A 14529-nucleotide genomic window follows, 5' to 3' on the forward strand; every position below is an offset into this window, starting at 1 on the left:
ATATTTGGGTGTGAAAGTAATGGACTGCCAGGGAGATCGAGGCATGCCTCTGCCCTCCTGTTTATTGCTATGTCCTTAGTCCGCCTCTGTATTACCTCAGAATGGATCAGCCCAGATGCGCCTACTTTTATTAATTGGAGAGCGGGGATTTTGGCTCTTTATAACCAGAATCAGCAGTTTGGCGGAGGTGGGGGTAGAAGGAGGAGTGAGATGGGTCCGAAGATCTGGGCTCCGCTGGTGGAGTGGCTCAGTGAATAAGGAAGTAAATGTTTGTAGGTTGTTTTACTACCTACTTCCAATATTCTGTTGGTTTCCTATGTTGCTTGGTCTTTCGTCCTTGCTTTTGATTCATGCATTTCTTTCTCGTTTTTCTATGTCTTATTGCCTAGGGTTATGTTTATATCTATTCCCCCTTCTTCTGTGCTTTTATGTTTTTACCTATGTACATGTGCTTTGCCTGTTTTGCGTAATGTTTTTGCCACGGTCATTATGCTTTTGTACTATGTTTATGTATTATCAAACATGAATAAAAAAAATAAAAAAAGATGAAATACACATAACATACCACGTCTGTCATACAGTGCATTTTAGTGACTGAAGGAAGATGGGCTTGTGTATGGGGGCCTGCTGTTCTACTGCCATATTCACGAGAGAGGTTGCAGGTGTGTTAAAATGCATATGATTTGATGCTTTTATGTATGTTGTTCTTCATGTTCATTTACATTTTTGTGTCATCTGTATCAATATTGTGTGCTTGGGTACAAATATATGCTTGCACTTTACAATAGACAAACAATAAGCTTTGTTAACTCCTGAATCATAAGCCAGTTAATCAGCACAAAAAACGGTATCCTGGATTGATTACTGCAATGTGCTCTATTTGGGGATTTCTGGGGGCAGGCTGGCTATGCTGCGAAGAGTACAGAATGCTGCGGCCAGTACGCTATTAGGAATTCCGATATGGACCACCATCAGTTCCAGTTTGGCTGAACTTCTCTGGCTTCCTGTAAAACACAGAATTTCATTCAAAGCTCTGTGTTTCGTACAGAGAGGTCCCAAATATCTCTTCCCCCTGTTTAGTGCCCACACCCCCTCCAGAGTACTTAGATCTGGGGAAGCAGCTTTGGCAACGATTCCCAGTGTGTGTCATGCACGACTGGGGGGTTGCTCCTTTGGTCTCAATGTAGCCAAGCTATGGAACTCAATGCCACTCAATCTAAGACTTGAAAAGTATGAGGCATTTTTCTGAAACATCTGAAGACTTGGCTCTTTAGAGAGTTAGAAGGAGCTCTGAGCCTCTTGCCCCTCACCACTTCTGACCTTGTTATGTGGCGATTGTTTAGCGCGGGGACAATCCTCGGGAGCGACCAGGCGCTCTATAAATCATATTAAAAAAACAAATGTTCAATTAGAGTGACTTAATTAATCCAAATCACCATGTGATCTGTCTCTGGTCCTGAGCTTTTCACCTACAGACCACTGATTTCAGGTATGTTAGCCTAATTAGGTCAAATGAAGTAAAACAAGACTGCAACAACCGGAATGAATTAGGCCAACACATTAAAGTCTGAAAAGAGTGTCTTTAGTGGCCTGACATGATGGTCACTCCAAATGGAATATATTTATTCCTTTTAAGTGCCCATGCTTAGCCTCGACTACTTACATTTCTGAAAACCTCACCTGGGCATTCTTTTATTTTTACCCATACATTAGCTGATTGTTTAATTGCTGGGCTGTCCCTCATGTCTTATTTTCTTAAAAAGGTGAAATGCATAGATTATTCTTGTTCTATTTCTGAGACCATCACATCAGTTAATGTAAATAACTCTGCCTATCTGATTGACTTTAGGTTTATGGGGCAGTGCACTGGCCGATGAGCATGAAATTAAAACCTATATCAAAGGTAAGAATGCATGCTTTCACAACTTACTTTCATTTTCTGCCAATACATTTGTGAACACTCTATATCTAACTGACCCATGGGAGCACTGCTGTGAAAATACAATGTAGCTTTTAATTCTATTTTTTGTTATTTGTGAAATTCTTAGGGTATTGCACCTTTTTTTGTGGTCCAGTGATGAATGAGTACATTTGAACATTTGAGTTGCGTAGAGTGTAGTAGAGTGTGGCAAAATGGAGCGGTGTAGAGTTGTATAGTTCCTTAAAGTGAAGTAAGTGTTGTGCAGTTGAGTAGAGTGGAAAGGAGTAGAGTGGAACAGCATAGCATAGAGTGGAGTAGCGTGTTATAGAGAATAGGGGTATGGAGTGGAGTGGAGTGCACTGTCGTAGCATACAGTAAAGTAAAGTGTTTTAGAGTGGAGTGTTGTACAGTGGATTTGACTATCATGTTGCAGAATGTTGTAAAGTGTTGTAGAGTGCAGTAGAGTAGAATTGCAGACAGTAGATTACAGAGTTGTACAGTGGAGTGAAGTGGAGTACAGCAGTGTATGGTACAGTATGGCAAAGTGGAGTAGAATGGAAGTGGCATACAGTAAAATAGCGTACAGTCGAGTGGTGTAGAGTAGAGTGAAGTGGGGTAGAGTGGAGGGACGTGAAGTGGGGGAGAGTTGAGTGACGTAGAGTGTAACAGTGTACAGTGTAGTGAGGTACAGTGGAGTGGCGTAGAGTGGAGTGACATACAGTGGAATTACTTACAGTTGAGTGGCATAGAGTGGAGTCATACAGAGTAGAATTGAGTAGAGTGTAGTGGTGTATAGTGGAGCTATGTACATTGGAATTGCACAGACTGTAGTCTTGCAGAGTGTGTTGGCATACATTGAGGTAGCATAGAATGGCATGGCATACAGTGGAGTGGCATACCATGGAATAGTGTACAGTAGAGTGGTCTAGAGTGCAAAGGTGTAGAGTGGAGTGTGGTAGAGTGGAGTGGTGTACAGTAGAGTGATGTAGAGTGGAGTAGAGTAGGGTTACATAACATATAGTGGAGTGGGGTACAGTGGAGTGGTGTAGAGTAGAGTGAAGTGGGGTAGAGTGGAGGGACGTGAAGTGGGGGAGAGTTGAGTGACGTAGAGTGTAATAGTGTACAGTGGAGTGAGGTACAGTGGAGTGGCGTAGAGTGGAGTGACATACAGTGGAATTACTTACAGTCTAGTGGCATAGAGTGGAGTCATACAGAGTAGAATTGAGTAGAATGTAGAGGTGTATAGCGGAGCTATGTACATTGGAATTGCACAGACTGTAGTTGTGCAGAGTGTGTTGGCATACATTGGAGTGGCATAGAGTGGCATGGCATACAGTGGAGTGGCATACAATGGAATTGCGTACAGTAGAGTGGTCTAGAGTGCATAGGTGTAAAGTGGAGTGTGGTACAGTGGAGTGGTGTACAGTAGAGTGGAGTAGAGTAGGGTTAAATAACAGATAATGGAGTGGGGTACAGTGGAGTGGAGTGACATGTAGTGGAGTGCTGTAAAGTGGATTAGTGTACACTGGAGTAATGTAGAGTACAGTGGAGTGTTGTAGAGTGGAGTGGCATACAGTGGAATATTATACAGAAGAGTGACGAAGAGTGGCATGATGTAGAGTAGGTTGGAGTTGAGTGTAATATCGTGGAGCGGAGTAGCACACTGTGTACTGTTGAGCAGTGTACATTGGAGTGGCATAGTGGGGAGTGGAGTACAGTGAAGTGAGGTAGACTTTAGTGGCATATGGTGAATAGATTGGAGTGGCGCAGAGTGGAGTGGTGTACAGTGGAGTGAGGATAACAGTAGTGCCGTACAGGGGAATAGCATAGAGTGGAGTGGCATAGCAAATAGCGGAGTGAGGTACAGTGGAGTGGCGTGGAGTGGATTAACATAGAATAGAGGGGTGGGTGTTGAGTCGAGTTGTGTAGAGTGGAAAAGTGTGCAGTGTAGTAGCATAGATTGGAGAGGGATAGAGTGGCATAGAGTGGAGTAGTGTAGAATGAAGCAACAAATAGTTGAGTGATGTAGATTAGAATAGCATAGAGTGGAGAGGCAGAGTGTTGTGTGGGGAAGTAGGGTAAAGTGTAATAGTGTATAGTAGAGTAGCATAGAAAGGAATGGATAGAGTGGAGTGATGTACAATGAAGTGCAGTAAACTGCAATGACGTACAGTAGAATAGCATAAAGTTCAGTGGTGCAGTGTGGTGTAGAGTGAAATAGCATATAGTGAAGTGAGGTACAGAGGAACAGTGCATAGTGAAGTGGCATAGAGTGAAGTTACATACAGTGCAATAGTGTACAGTGTAATTGCCTAGATTAGAGTAGTGTACAGTGGAGTGGCGTAGACTGATGAGGTGTAGATTGGAGTGGACTATTAGAGTGGACTTTTATAGTAAATAGATGTAGATTAGTGGTATATCGTACAGTGGATTGGACTGGCGTGTTGTAGAGTGACGTAAAGTGTTGTAGAGTGCAGCAGAGCAGAGTGGCACAGAGTGGTTTACAATGGTTTACAGTGAAGTGGCATGGAGTGGAGTATTTTATAGAATGGTATAGTGGAGTGGCATAGACTGGAGTGACCTACAGCAGAATAAGTAGAGTAAAGGGATGTAGCATGGGGTGGAACAGAGTCAAGTGGGGTACAATGAAGTGAAATAGCCTACAGTGTTGGAAAGTAGAGTGGAGTGAAAGAGTGAAGTGTCGTATAATGGAATAGCATGCAGTCAAGTAGCGTAGAGTGGAGTGGCATAGTAAGAATAGCGCATGATGGAGTGGAGTTGGCAATAGTGGAGTGGCATAGAGTGGAGTGACTTACAATGGAGTGGCGTAGAGTGGAATAGCGTTCATTGGAATGTTGTATAGTGGAATGGTGTAGATTAAATTAGTGTACAGTGTAATAGCGTACAGTGGAGTAGTGTAGATTGGAGTGGCATAGAGTCTAGGGGTGCATAATTTAGTAAGGTAGACTGAAGTGGCATTCATGGAATAGCGTAGAGTGAAGTGGCATTGAGTGGCACATCATATAGTTGAGTGAGGTACAGTAGAAAGACGCAGAGTTGTAAACAGTGGAATAGTGTACTGTGGAGCAGTGTAGATTGGAGTGGCGTAGAGTGAAGTGGTCTAGAGTGGAATAGCATATAGTGGAATGTCATACAGCAGAATAGTATACAAGGAAGTGGAGAAGAGTCGCGTGGCATAGAGTGGAGTGGGGTAGAGTGCAATAGCATATAGTAGAGTAGTGTAGATTGGGTGTGGCGTAGATCGGAGTGGCGTACAGTGGAGGGAGATATACTGTAGTGGCTTACAGTGCAATAGCCAGTAAACACTTTATTTCTGCTACAAGACAAAAATGCACAAATAAAAGCATTGTATAACATTTTTTAACATTAAAATTATAGCAAGAGTGCTGGTGCATGAAGGGAGTCAGAATTAGTGACCACACCCTGTGTTTCTGTTATGCCAGGGCCTGAATTAAGCTGGCACATCATACGCCTGGTCCTCTCCATCATTAGCAAATAGTGGGAGACAGCAAAGACAATACCTTGTCTCGTGTCGTTCTCAACATGCGTAAAGCCTCTGCATGTGTCCTAACCCCTAAATTCCGATATCCATTTTTTCTCCCCTCCATATAGGCAGGACAGAGAACAGTGCGTGCTCCACTGTTTCCTTAATATCACCACAGGAAGGACGCACCAGCCTGTCCTGATTATGTGTCTGACCCCAACCTGAATTGAAGGAGAGCAGGGGGAGGCTACCATAACAAAAGAGGAAGTATAGCTTCCGTGCAGCTGCAAGTTCAATATTATTCAGGAACAGATCCATCCTAAACTCACCCTTCACCAAAAGGAACAGGGGACCAAAGGAAGATTGTGACTGCATTAAAATGATTATGTGCTGGTTATAGTTGGCTTTGATGGAAATCTTACTAAAATACCAAGCTGTAGTCGGCTCCTCCCACAAAATCCCATTGCCTGGTTTTTCTATTGTGTCTCTAATGTGCTTTGTTCAAGGGGTTTTTCCAGAGCAAGGCAGACCCAAAATCTCTTCCGACCTCTGGTGGTATGTAAGTACCTCAACTGTTGCCCAGAGCTTCCTTCAATATAGGACTGGTCTCAGCTGTTTCCCTTCTGAGATGGGTTGGAGGTCCATATCGAACCTGAGGGGCAGTAAATGATGGCTAACAAGTAAATTGCAGCAATCTATTTTTACCCATTGTGAGAGCTGCTGCATCCTTATAACCCCAAAGCTCTACAACATGAAGGGCTGCCCCATGGCATTCTGTTTATACATTTTCAATGCTGGTGAAATTGGGTGAATTGGGAGCTGAGTTGCATTTTATTCAACCCCTGTGTGTTGCTCATGTTTGAGCCTGCACCTACAGATGAGATGTCACAAATCAAAATGTTCTATGAGGATCAATCATAAATACTCAAAGGTATGCAAATGCTCCAATAAGGAGTCTTTGAGATATGGTTTGGGTCTGGTGGGGCGGCAGGGATTGAGATCCATGCATTTTGTCTTTGATATTGATATCCAGTCCCCTATTAGTACAAAAGGTATCAAAACTGTCTAACATCCTCTGCAACCCTGTATGTTACTTGGATATAAGTAAAGTGTCATCTACAAACTTCAGGGCAGGAACCCTGATGCCAGCCGTACTTGTGGGATCTCCCTCACAACTGTTCAAATGGTCAGCCAAATCATTGACATAGATTTTGAAAATCGTGAGCGCTACAATGCAACCTTGTCTCGCCCCTCTTGTGATAGGGAAGGAATGTGTCCGCTCACCTTGTTGGTCACACCTTACTGGGCATAGTTGTGCTAATGGAGCCTTATAATGTTGGCCAATAAATATTTAGCAACACCCATATTGGGCAGCACCTGCCAAAGCATGGGTTGTGGCACCAAATTAAATGTTCAACAAAGGTCCACTAACACAAAGTACAACTCTATTTACAAAGCCGGAGAGCTCAACGCCCCTCCCACCCTCCTACCGCCCCGCGCAAAGCATGTATAAAAACAACAACATCGCCCGTCCGTGCAGCGGGCGGGCGCAGCGGGCGCGCCGGCGGTGCGCCGGAGGCGCGCCAGAGGCAAGCCCGTCTGCGCCCGTCCGCACCGGGCCTAGGGTCACAACCCCTGGCCCTCTTCTCTCATATAACCGGAGCACATTGCTGGAGATCGGTCCCTCCTACGCCCCTCTCTGTACCAAATACGATTTCTCCACAATGTTACCAGAGACACAAACACAATGCCAACATTGTAATACTACACTCGCGTTCACGAACCCAACCAGCCTAGTTCAAAACCGAGGATCTGAGAAAGACACTCACGTGACTATAGCGCTAATTAACGCGCGTTCCCTGAGCAAGCATTGCCAGGAAATAGCCGATCTCATCAGCGATCTCAACTTAGATGTTCTCTACATCACAGAGACCTGGTCTGATGAGGCATCTGCCCCAGATTATGTTACGGCAGTTCCCTCTTGCTGCAATGCTCAAGAACAGAGATTCAAACTAGTTTGTGGTTTCCATGGAGTAGCCTTATATTCATTTCAACATTTAAAATTGCTCGTAAGTGAAGTCCAAGATCATCCAGCACAGATTGTTGTGAGATCTGCTGTGTGCAGTGTGTCGGCAGGCCCCACCTTACAACAGCCGCCCCTCCCTCAAGGTTTCACCCAGGGCATCCATGCACCCTTCCTAGTGGGAATTTTCAGGATAATCATTGGGTCAACTTCACTACATCTTCATCGCCTCCAACCCCAGTGAAGAACCTCAAAAACAGAAAACAGGACACCTCACAGCGCGTCGGCCCACCAGGGCACCTGAATATAGGCATAATCCTGAATGTTACAAACACGGTCTCATGGGGTAGAGCAGGAGAGTCCTGGGTCCACTGGCAGGTCAGCCCCACCCCCTCCTGCTTGCCCAATGCCCACACAAATCATACCCACCAAGGAGGCAGTCCAGTCCCAGAATCAGAATTCTTGGGTATCCCCCTTTATTATCTGCCAGGGATACTGCTACAGGGTGAGGAGCTTACTGGTGACTAAGAGAGCCCCTAATCTAGTTGCGGGCAGTGTCTGCTCATTATGTACAGGGCAGACCGCAGTCTAACTGATTCTCAAGCTGATAGTAATGCGTATTCTTGGAGTACTACTCTTGCCTTTATGCCCAGCAGAGCGATGTTCCTCTTTGGGAAATCCATGACTATGTTACGGTCGCTGGCACACCTCAGGCCAATCAGCCAATTTAGATGGTAAGATCACAATTCAGAAACTTTGTGAAGCCATCATAGCTCCAGCCTGGGACAAAACCCTAGGTCAGATGTACTTTTTATCATGTTCTATACCACATAACTCCATATCCTAGCCCCCCACCCACAAAATTACAAAGTGCCACTAGGATTAAGGGATCTCGTCCCAGACAATGATGATGGCTGCGCTGATACTTCTCTTAAAACAGTATAAGTCCGGGGATCAGATCACATCCTATAGACCCTTGTCCATTCTCAACATTGATCAAGATTCTAGTTATTAGATTGCCACTTCACGTCGGTGCCCTCATATATCCCAATCGTGCAGGTTTGCTACCACAGTAAGGTCGGTGCTCCTAGACCCTTCGGCTGGCCCTTCAAATGCCTTTGTGAATTCCATTGACATTGAGAAGGCCTTTGATTCCTTGGCTTGGAATTTCCTCTAAACACTGCTGGTTGGTATGGGAATGGGTAGGGGTTTTATTGAATAGACGCATCTCCTACAGACTGTCCCTCTAGCATGGATTAAAACCTGGGGCCTTATTTATGAAAAGTGACGCATCGCTGCGTGAAAACAGCGATGCGTCACTTTTCACTGCGCTCCCCTTGCAAAACCAATGATGCGTCATATTTAATGTATGACGCATCATGTCGCAAGGAGTTACAGATACGTCAGTATTTCTGACGTATCTGTAAGGGCAAAAGTGACGCATTGCTATAGTGTGTCACAAAAGTGACGCAACTCCAGCAATGCGTCCTTTCACATGGGGAAAGCCCCATGTGAAAGGGCTTGCGTCAGTCTTACGCCTGCTGTGAGGCAGGCGCAAGATTTTGACGCAACAGCGTCCTAAAAGTGACGCAGTGAAATCTCATAGATTTCACTGCGTCACTATTACGAGGCTTTTGGCGGGGGAACGGCCACTCTGCATACATTATACCTGCAAGTTCACCTGCATCCGGACCAGCCTCGCACCAGCACCCGCCAAGCCAAACACCAGCAGCACCCACCTCAAGTGCATCCTGCTCAACACCCGCTCCGTCCACAGACACGCCATCGAACTCTGGAACCTTCTAGACGCCACAGCCCCTGACGTTGCCTTCCTCACGGAGACCTGGATGAACGCCTCTTCAGCTCCCGACATCGCCATCGCTATCCCAGAGGGCTACAAGATCGTCCGGAGGGACCGCAACGCCAACCAGTTGGGAGGAGGCATCGCCATCATCCACAGGAACACCATCCGTCTCACGACCAGCACCGACAACACCCTGACCAGCGCCGAACACCTGCATTTCCAGATCCACACCAACCTGAACACCACCCTCAGAGGCACCCTGATCTACCGACCCCCTGGACCACGCACACAATTCAGCGAGGACATCGCCGACTTCGTCAGCCCGCATGCCCTCCCCTCCGCTGACTACATCCTCCTGGGAGACCTCAACTTCCATCTGGAGAACAACAACGACCGCAACACCAGCACCCTGCTCGACAACCTCGCCAACCTGGGACTCAAGCAACTGGTGTCCACCCCCACCCACCTCGCCGGACACACACTCGACGCAGTCTTCTCTTCCAGCACAGACATCGACTTCAGCCACGCCACAGAGCTTCAATGGACGGACCACAGCTGCGTCCACTTCACCTTCAAGAGAACGACGACCCACCAACACCAGCAACAGGCCGCCCGCAGAAGCTGGAACAAGATCACAGCAGACCAGCTCGCCACCTCCCTGAGCCAGCACCCTCCTGCCAGCTCAGCGAACCCCAGCCAGGCCGCCGACAACCTCACGAAGTGGATCAGCAACTGCGCGGACGAACTCGCCCCACTGAGGACCCCGCCTAGCAGACCCGGCAGCAAGAAGGCCCCATGGTTCACCGACGAACTCAAGAGCTCCAAGAAGAACTGCCGAGCCCTCGAGAAAGTCTGGAGAAGGGAACCGACACCGGACAACAGGACCTCCTTCAAACTTGCCACCCGGAAACACCACCAGCTGATCCGCGCCGCCAAGAAAACAGCATTCAAGGACCGGTTGGACAACAACGCACACAACTGCAAGGAACTCTTCAACATCGTGAAAGAGCTTTCCAACCCCAGCGCAGGAAACAACGACATCACCCCATCGCAAGACCTCTGCAACTCCCTCGCTTCATACTTCCACAACAAGATCGCGGACATACACAACAGCTTCAACAACCAACCAAGGCACACCATGACCGAACAACCACCCCCCACCAACACCCTCCACGCCTGGACCCCGATCAGCACTGAAGACACCATCCGCACGATGAACTCCATCCACTCCGGATCACTGACCGACCCCTGCCCTCACCACGTCTTCAACAAGGCCGACGCTGTCATCGCACCCCACCTGCGAGACATCATCAACACATCCTTCGACACCACCATCTTCCCTGAGAGCTGGAAACACGCCGAACTCAGCGCTCTACTCAAGTAAACCAACAGCGGACCCCACCGACCTCAAGAATTACCGCCCCATCTCGCTCCTCCCGTTTCCAGCCAAAGTCATCGAGAAGACCGTCAACAAGCAGATGACCGCCTTCCTCGAGACGAACGGATCCCTCGACCCCTCACAGTCCGGCTTCCGAGCCAATCACAGCACCGAGACCGCCCTCATCGCCGCCACCGATGACATCCGAGCCCTGATGGACAATGGAGAAACAGCGGCCCTCATCCTCCTAGACCTCTCCGCGGCATTCGACACGGTCTGCCACCGCACCCTATTACGGCGCCTCAGCAACATCGGAATCCAGGACAAGGCGCTGGAATGGATCATCTCCTTCCTCGACGGAAGAACACAGAGAGTCCGCCTACCACCGTACAAGTCAGAGGCCTCCGAAGTCATCTGCGGCGTCCCCCAAGGATCATCTCTGAGCCCCACCCTCTTCAACGTCTACATGAGCCCCCTCGCGGCCATCGTACGCAAACACAACCTCAGCATAATCTCCTACGCCGACGACACCCAGCTGATCCTCTCCCTGACCAACGACCCCGCCGCCGCCAGAGCCAACCTGCACGAAGGGATGAAAGAGGTAGCCGAGTGGATGACGACCAGCCGCCTGAAACTGAACTCGGACAAGACGGAGGTCCTCATCCTGGGCTCCTCACCCTCCGCCTGGGACGACTCCTGGTGGCCTCCCGCCCTGGGCACCGCACCCAAACCGACAGACCATGCACGCAACCTGGGCTTCATCCTGGACTCCTCCCTCTCCATGACCATGCAAGTCAACAACGTCTCCTCGGCGTGCTTCAACATCCTACGCATGCTACGGAAGATCTTCTGGTGGATCCCCACCGAGACCAGGAAGACCGTCACCCAGGCCCTCGTCACCAGCCGACTGGACTACGGCAACGCCCTCTACGCCGGTACCACCGCCAAGCTCCAGAAGAGACTCCAGCGGATCCAGAACGCCTCAGCCAGACTCATCCTCGACATCCCACGAACCAGCCACATCTCCGGACATCTGAGAGACCTTCACTGGCTCCCCGTCAACAAAAGAATCACCTTCCGCCTCCTCACCCACGCACACAAAGCCCTACACGACCAAGGCCCGAGCTACCTCAACAGCCGAGTCAACTTCTACGCTCCCAAACGCCACCTCCGATCAGCCAACCACGCCCTCTCCGCCGTCCCCCGCATCCGAAGAGCGACTACAGGAGGAAGGTCCTTCTCCTACCTGGCCGCCAAGACCTGGAACTCCCTCCCGACCGACCTGCGCCTGACCCAAGACCACCTCTCCTTCAGGAAGAAGCTGAAGACCTGGCTGTTCGAGCAGTAGCGGCACTCCTCCCCCCCCCCCCCAGCGCCTTGAGACCCTACGGGTATGTAGCGCGCTTTATAAGTGTCACTGATTGATTGATTGATTTTTTGATTGATAATGTGGCGCAGGGGTTTAAAAAGTGACGCATCTCCCTAGATGCGTCACTTTTTAAATATGGCGCAACAAGGCGCATGTTTTACGCCGCCGATGCGTCACAAAAAGTGACGCATCAGCAGCGCAAAACTGAAGCAAGGCCTCATAAATGAGGCCCCTGGTCCGTAATCTCCAAGCCCTGTGCAGTGAAGAGGGCAGAGAAGTTTTAAGGCATGTGCAAAGTGGGCACTGGGCTAGGGCCACAGCCTTTCAGGAGGTCCCCTGATGTAACCAGCTCTGTTCTGCAGACTGTCCTGTTCTGGTGACCTTGAGCCATTCTTAAACATAGACTGGCCTAAATATAATTTTCCTTTAATGTACTTTTGATACAGGTAATTCATGGGAGTTTAATGTGGGCTGGCTCCCCGTTCTAGTCTTGACCTGCCCTGTTTGCCCTCCTGCTCTTGCGGCAGTCTAGGGGACGCAATCACCCATAGGGGCTGCTATTGGTCATCCTTCCTTTTGCGTGGGCCTGTACTCTCCAACGTACCCATTTTGCTAAAGAATTTTCCTTAGATGTCCTATCGCACCTACCCTACCGGGGTGACTAGTCCTGGATGCATGACTGGAGCAGATGATGTCTGCCACTCGGAAACTGGAATAGGAGGAGATTGAGAACATTCCAAGAACTGGCTGAGGAATACGGACTTCCTCCACACCTTTAGGTACTGTATAGGTACTGTATAGTGCAGTCATCAACCTTAACCTAAGGCTGTGCTGGGGAGGTGGAGTCTTGGAAACTCTGAAACGGGAGGGCCTGCAACCTCTTCCGGTGCACTTGTGCTATTACCCTTTTCTAAAAAGAAAAGCTCACCCAAACAAGAGTGACTTTGGTGGCTTCTATGAGGGGGGACAGCAGACATCTGCCGCCCACTGGCGTACATTGACTGGTCCCTTGGACGCTCGGAGAGGGTACCATTGCTTCCGGCGAGCGCCGGGCCGTCTTTCCCGCTCTTGGAAGTGGAACGGAGGGGGCACCCCGACGTCTCTGGAAACCCCTTGTTCCTCTTCGGGCAGCAGCGGCTGGTTCATCAGTCGTGGAGGGCTTCGCCTTCGTCCATGGAACCCTCGGATATATTTGGAACCCTCGACAAGAATCTGTGCTCCGCCGCCGGTGCTGCTCCCCCGCTCCGATAAGATAGGAGCTTGCCTGGGGAAGTAGCGCTTATATGCCTCCCCCATTCGCCTTCCAGGCCAGGTAGGCCCCATGCCCATTGGATAGTTCGTAGCCCGCCTCGGCCTCCATTGGCCGGGGGGGTCAGCGCCTCTTCGGCGGCCGTTGCTGGGGGAGGGGCCGGCATTTCCTTAGCTCCTGGTCACTTCGCGCGCCAAAAAAACGGCCCCCACTAGTTTGTTTGTTTTCCTGGGGCGCAGCGCTGGTTATGGCGCCGGCTCTCGAGCCCCCTTCAGGAGCAGCCTCTGCAAAAGTTGATTCAATACTGTTATCTGCACAGAGGGTATCTGATCCCGAACAATTTAAACATATTAACCTCATATTCCCCAGGACCCACGCCACCTGCTCAGATTGTAAAGTGGAAGACGCTGACTTCCACCATATGGTGTGGACGGTCCAGCACTGACATCATACTGGGAATTCACTGCATTTGATCAATGCCACCGCTGACGGATCCCTGGGAAATCCACGGCAGATTGCGTGCTGGGACTGTTACCCATGCCCCAAGGGGATCTATTGCTCGCAGGTTCGCAGACCTCGCATTGATCCTTGCCAGAAGGCATCTAAGGCCTGAAAACTCCCACAGCCTCTTCTCTACAGGGATAGTGGCGCACATTGAAGAAATGGGCTGAAAGAGCGGGGATATTGGTAAGGCGGAAGGTACAGCAGGGCCAGAGTAGTCCTGTCCATGTGCAAGCATGGGAATAAGCCTTCCATGACGATCCCAAGCATTGATGGCTGAGGGCAGCGGCTTTTCCCTGAGTAGGGGGCATATGTATCACGCCCTTCTCCCGTTCGCAAACGGGCCGATTCTCAGAATCGGACCGTTTGTGAATGTAAAAAGGCCTTTTGGGATGTATCATCACAAAAGGGGATCGCAAATTAGAGAATCGCAAAATTTGCGATTCTCTATTTTGCGATTGCATTTAAGGAATCGCAAATTGCGATTCTTTAAATGCAATGTATAAAGCACAGAAAAAATGTAAATTGGCCTTAAGAAATCGCAAATTGCCACCAACTGCACCTTTTTTGCATTTTACAAAGTGCCATGTGGCTTACATACATGCCTTAAAGGCACGTTTGTGCGCCACATGTGCACATACATATTTCAGGTGTGCATCAGGGTGTCCTTTTGACACCCTGGCACCCTTGAAATTGCATTCTCAATTTGCGATTCTCTAATTGCGAATCGCAAATTGAGAATGTCTTCCCATTCATTCCTATGGGCCTCCTAGCCCACA

General features: G+C 49.0%; 1 protein-coding gene across 2 annotated transcripts in view; it reads left to right on the plus strand.

Annotated features, from left to right (window-relative positions):
• Positions 1–14529, plus strand: part of LOC147712933 (cytosolic phospholipase A2 gamma-like) — a 735829-nt gene that overhangs the window by 313417 nt on the left and 407883 nt on the right. For both annotated transcript variants that reach the window (XM_086923597.1, XM_086923598.1), the window contains exon 9: positions 1850–1903. In XM_086923597.1, coding sequence (XP_086779723.1) covers positions 1850–1903 — 54 coding nt within the window. The remainder of the gene's footprint in view (positions 1–1849; positions 1904–14529) is intronic.

This window comes from Lissotriton vulgaris, chromosome 5, assembly GCF_964263255.1.
Source record: "Lissotriton vulgaris chromosome 5, aLisVul1.2, whole genome shotgun sequence".
Classification (NCBI taxonomy): Eukaryota; Metazoa; Chordata; class Amphibia; order Caudata; family Salamandridae; genus Lissotriton; species Lissotriton vulgaris.